Here is a 6,000-nt window from a genome sequence, read left to right on the forward strand (position 1 = left end):
TTTGTAGGACCTAAGGGAAGCTCTTGAGACCCCCAAAAAGGTCAAAAGCCTACAACTGCTGCTTTTTCTATAAATTAGGACGCACATAGCCTATAACTTGTTTGCTTTTTGCCATGGCATAGTTTCTGGTGGGGCCGTTGCACCTGCTAGAGTGGGAGCTAGAAAATAAGTAGAGAATGCTGCCTTCTTGCTTTCCATTCAGCTTTGTCCAACCGAAAATCACGGGTGCCCAACAATATCACAATCTCAAAAGGCTACATATCTCAATGTGGACTGACTCTAGGATTCAAAACGTGCGTGACTTATTATGGGGTCTGCATTGAATGAAATATTACCTGTTACCTCGTGACCGTACCACTCCTGTAATTGTTTTACAGAATGACCTGTTCATGTGGCGAAACCTGTCTCCGTAGCGGTGGCAAACATGCACTTGCACATTAGGTTGTTTCTCTGTCAACAATGTATTTGCGGTGACACATGAGGCATTTCTGGAGTAGGTGCTCAGAGTGCTTTGATGATAGTTCATTTAGTGGCAGTTAGTGTTGTGGACCAGACATATTCAAATGTGAGCGTCTCGCTCCCCAATTGCCATAGAAATCCTAACGCACCATGAAGACTGGCAAAGCGTCCAGCCTTCCGCTCAGAAGTAGCGGCCTTTGAAGTGGTGCACGACTCGCGTTGGTCAATTTTAATTCTATAGACGGGACAGGGGACACTTTGAAAGTGAGATTGTGCGTTTTAATGGTGAAAATAAGAGGGGGACTTGTTTCATATACTCTATACAAGGTCCTGCTTATTGTCAGATATCTTTTTATCTTTTATTTTTCCCATGAATGATTCATGCTTGCTCTGCTTTGTGCTGTCCCGCCTTTCAGAAAGAACGCCATTAGGGGTCTGTAAATTCCGCCATTAGCCTAGTGATTAGACCAGCCTCAGAGTTAGTGGTTATTCCTGAGATATCCGTGTACTGGACTGTAAGACAATTCAAATATACATATTGCATTTACAAGTCTAGATGTTCAGCCACTGTTCAATTTTGGTAGCATGTTTGAAAACCTCGAGTTTGAATCGTCAAACTTTGTGTCAGGTTGCTGATATGACCTAAGATCAGAACTCAGCTTTATATTTCTTCTTCTTTCTAGACACATCGGTGCCCTTTATAAATGAAAATGTTGTCTGTCCTAAAAGACACTTGTTAACTACATGGCCTGGAGTGTTTATTCAGGTTAATCGTAAACTTGTGTTGTCAAATTTATCCCGAACATCAAGGGTCTGCACAATCAAATCTGGTTCACCATCACGTTTTATCCATCATAACCAACAGTACCATGCGCCTCAAAGACAGATTACTACAAAGGGCATGCGAGAAAAGAGATTTTCACATTACACAGCCTATTCAAGTAAGAATAATTAGTTTTTTTTCCTTTACAGAACACAGTAAAAAGCATCAGTTAATACATTTCACCAAAATTGATATTATTATTCTTTGGTGTCTCTGTAATTCCAGCACGACATTGATACCAGCAAATAAATTACAATGTACAAAACATGAAAACTACAATAACATTCACGAGCATCAATACAGTTAATATACAAATGCGTCAGGGACAAAGCCTGTCAGCCTACATATTTAGGTTCTCAGGGGACTTATTCGTACTCTTTAACGAGCGTAACACCTGTGTATTTTTTTGTTGTTGCATAAAATATAGTCTTAAATAGTTCTTAAATATTAAAAAATTTCATCCAAACATAGCTATTGTATAAATTTTTCAAACTAATGTATGAACCCTTTAAGACACTTGTATGTTTATCATATATTTCCGGGTGATATATGCTGCTGTATGCTGTTGCTGATCTAGCTAATCTGTTATGTTTACATTCCTGACCTTTTCTCAACTGATGCATCTGGTGTAATGGATATTTGGACGAATTAAATGAAAAATGCAGCTCCATTCATATTTGGAAGTTAGCTACTCAATATGCTGGTCAGCGACTACTGATGGCAACAGCGCTGGTTTCTTGTAGGCTAATACTCTGGGGTTAGACAATAATGGATAAGGCATGTTACCTAAATACAAGTCGAGGGATTGGGATCAGGTAAATGACAATTTAACCTTCATCCCCAGTTGAGGGGTGTATGTTGGTCTACCTATACACATTTCCTTTTGAGAAGGTTTTTGCTTCTCAGAATAAAACCGTTAGGCCTATATCTAAGCTATGTGACTCATGAAACAAATCTTTGAATGACTGAATATGCTGTAGCTTTAGCAACAACGTACAGGCCTACTGACTATTCCAATCTAAATAAAGTGTTTGTGGTTGAACAGTGTTGTAATGTCCATACATTCACTTCTTTCCAGGGAAAATTAGGGCTCATATCAAGGCATGTTTCCCCCATAGTCTGTTCTCCACCGCATTTTAGGCTACTTGATGTTTAAAATAGTTGATATGCTTATACAGTTATTAAACTCCTACGCTCAAGGGCCACTATATGTTTTACCGGTAGGGAGATGACGTGGGGAATAAAATATGTCCTGTCTGTAAACATTAGAGCATTGTTCTAGGGTCTGAGTGTCGGAAAGAATCCTCATCGTCCGAATCTGACGTTGGCACATCGCTGGAAGGAGTATGGAGGTGGTTGGGTCCCCCGCTCCCTTGGCACACGTACCACTCATTGAGGTTGGTAACCTGAGGCGAGAGGTTTGTGGACCGGTTCCTGTGCGTTTCAGAAGAAGGCGAAAGGGGGGCGCCTAGAGGGTTCGTGGATGAAAGGTAGGAAGCGTTGGCGGAGGGGGGCGGAGGGGATTTGCAGTGGACTTTCATATGCTTTCGTAGTGAGCTGGGGTGTGTGTAGGACTTGTCACAGCCGCGCACTTTACAGTAGTAAGGCTTGTCACTGGTGTGGACGTGAGAGTGCTTCTTCCGGTCGCTGCTGTTGGCGAATTTCCTGTCACATCCATCAAATTCGCACTTGAAAGGCTTCTCCCCTGAAATAAATAAATAAATATCATTGCGTGGCACAGTCAAACATGATATCATCTATGACACGATAACATCAGTTGGTTATTTCAAAGTCATTACAGTCAGAACAATAACATGAATGTTAGAACCTGTAAGATCGGTCAATTTCAATCATTAATCCTGACCATTTTAGAACACACAATATCAATTTTGCTCACACTCACACAAATATCAATTAATTTCCTGCACTTTCAACATAACTGTTTGCATGCTAGATCAAAGGTAGGCCAACAGCCTAATTGAAACCGTCGCTTAACTGCTTGGTAACATACCACTTCCAGTGTAATTACTCCATAAACGGTCGGTGTGGCAGCCCACTCCGCCGCGAGGCCTTCCTCCCCAACATACCTTATTTATTATACATCTCCACCGCCACCACTTCACTCCCTTATATCGGAGGCATGTCCATTGCTAAACACGTGTAACATGTCATACTCATGTGGCCTACTCATGTACATGGGGAGAGGATGTAAACTCAGTGCCACAATGGACAGTTGTCAATGGAAATTACTCAGAGGAGAAAGGTTCTGACGTGATGTGGTATATTTTAGGCTAAATAAGGACAAGAAAAAAAGGTACAAACAGGTGCATGGGCTGATTGCTAAAATCACTGCTTGGAAAATATTTGCTTGATTCATAATGGAATGTGTGCCATCGGGGTTGAGAATAATCACATACGGAAAAATAAGGGACCTTGAGTTCCTTCCGTTGAATTCCGATAAATTGACTGAACATGGCCACATAGCATTGGCATAGTGAGATTGAGAATGCATAAATTATGTTCTGGTGGTATAGATTGCCTTTTTGAGTGACTGCTCAATATGTTCCGATGGAAAAGTTCTTTTGTTTAGATACGACTTTTAGACAAAAACAAAATGTTGTTTATGTTATGGTTATATGGTTATACAACTAGGCTACTGATGCTTAACAAATATAGCCTATAGCATGTTTCTTTTGAACCCAGACTGCCATATTTTGTTTTAGTCAAATGTCAAAAGACAAATAACAGCACTTGTTCAACCCTGAACAAAATGCATTGAGTGATGTGTTTAGTCGATATCTCAATGCATACTCCCAGAGCTGTAAACGTCCATGCGGACTGAGAACCATTACGCGTATTCTACCAGGAGCACTCATTTGGAAGTACGTAAGCACGTTTTACAAACCATATGCTCTAATCCTCCCACGTTTGTCCCCACGTATGTATGAGTAAAATAGCGCATGCTTCAAATACGAAATTAGTGACTTACATTAAACTGTATCCTAACTTAATTATTGTATAAAACTACTCCCGTTACTTTTACGCACGGTCACGGTCCCCGGCTGTTTGAATAGCAGCTTATACTCGTGTATTCAACCATTCTACACTGTTTCATTGATACAAGGAGAATTTCTCCATGAGTTGTGTTTACATGCAGTTGTAGTAGGATAATCTTGATGCATTTTCGCTTACCTGTGTGAGTCCTCTTGTGAATCTTTAGATTTTCTGACCGGGCAAACACTTTACCACAACCTGGGAATGGGCAAGGGAACGGCTTTTCTCCCGTGTGAACGCGAATGTGATTTATCAGTTTATACTTCGCTTTAAATGCTTTTCCTTCGCGCGGACATTCCTCCCAAAAGCAGACGTGGCTGCTTTGCTCCGGTCCCCCAACGTGCTCTACCGTAACATGGTTCACCAGCTCGTGCATGGTGCTGTAAGTTTTGGAGCAGGGCTTCTTCGAACTTAGTTCCTGGTCGATCCATTTGCAGATTAACTCTTGCTTGATGGGCTGCCTCATGTATCTCAAGAACGCCCCCGCGGCTCCATGAGGAGCAGACGCGATGTTCACATTGAGGTTCATGGAGTTGTAGCTATGGAGAGAAGAGGGTCCATAGTGCTCGGGCCTGTGGCCGAAGTGCTCTGGCCTTCCGTAGATGTCCCCCGGTAGACCCAGGCGCATCTGCCCATTGAGGGCATGGTGATGATGAGCACCTGGGGACGATTGGTCGTGAAGTCCAGAGAAAAGTGGATGGGCACCACTTTCCGTGTGCCCATAAGCACCTGTTGGGGAGATGAACATGCCATGGTGATGAGGGGAGGAGGCGGAACTATGCTGGTCGCCAAGTGCATGCATAGCAGAGGCTGAGAGCTCTCTCCTGAGGATGAAGTCCCTGCTGCTTGAGTAGCCTGAGTGGGGGTGAGCCACAGGGAAACCAACTGTGGTCTGAGCAGAAGTGAAAGATGCCGCGGTCTGGGCTTCGGGATGGCTCTGAATGTGCTGAGAGGGACTAAGTTTGAGAGCATTTGTCTGTGCCATGTGCTCGGGTCCAAATGGAGTTAGTGCCACTCCAGGGTCGTTGCCCATCTCCCCAGGGTGCAGGTGGGCATGGTGGGAGAGAGGGTGATGCCCCCCCAACCCCGGGAAGCCTGTCATATTCTGATGAGGAAGGGGTTGAGTCGCTGCCAAATCCGCTAATCTTATCGCCGGATTCCTCTTGCTTAAAGGGGGCTCCATGTCTAAACTATGAAGTCCATCCACACTTACCGCTATTGTTTTTTCCTCTTGCCACGTTATCTAAAACATTACAATATATGTACATAAAGATCTATATAACTTCTTTTGTCCTGCCTCTAACTCTGCTTGCTCCTTTTTCCACTCTGTCCTCAAGCGATTGGCAGAACATACAACAGTTGGAGGACACAGTAGGGAATACAGTTTAGAAATGGCACTGCGGGTATTGGACGGATTTCGGTGACTGGCAGTTAAGAGAACGAAGCGATTGGCTGTCGTTCAGCGCAGGGGCTCAGCAGGGTTCCGCCCCCTCACTCTCTTTATCGCTGTTGACTCCTAAAAGTTGTACTCACAAAGTTACTAGCAAATCTGTTTGTGCTGCTTGCTGTTAACCGTGATCGGAGCACGTGGACAATAGAAATATAGGGCGACTATAGTAATAATAATAAAGCCCCTTTCTGTTACTAGGCAGAAACCGTGGCTA

General features: G+C 43.3%; 1 protein-coding gene across 1 annotated transcript; it reads right to left on the reverse strand.

The window, feature by feature from the left end:
- Nucleotides 1-2,547: 2,547 nt before the first annotated feature.
- zic5 (zic family member 5 (odd-paired homolog, Drosophila)) lies at nt 2,548-5,543 on the reverse strand. Its single transcript, XM_067258577.1, has 2 exons — nt 4,475-5,543; nt 2,548-2,987 (listed from the first exon to the last, which is right to left on the reverse strand). Exons 1-2 carry the CDS (start codon nt 5,517-5,519, stop codon nt 2,548-2,550), a joined length of 1,485 nt encoding a protein of 494 aa, XP_067114678.1. The 5' UTR covers nt 5,520-5,543.
- Nucleotides 5,544-6,000: the final 457 nt, after the last annotated feature.

This window comes from Osmerus mordax, chromosome 2, assembly GCF_038355195.1.
Source record: "Osmerus mordax isolate fOsmMor3 chromosome 2, fOsmMor3.pri, whole genome shotgun sequence".
Taxonomy (NCBI): Eukaryota; Metazoa; Chordata; class Actinopteri; order Osmeriformes; family Osmeridae; genus Osmerus; species Osmerus mordax.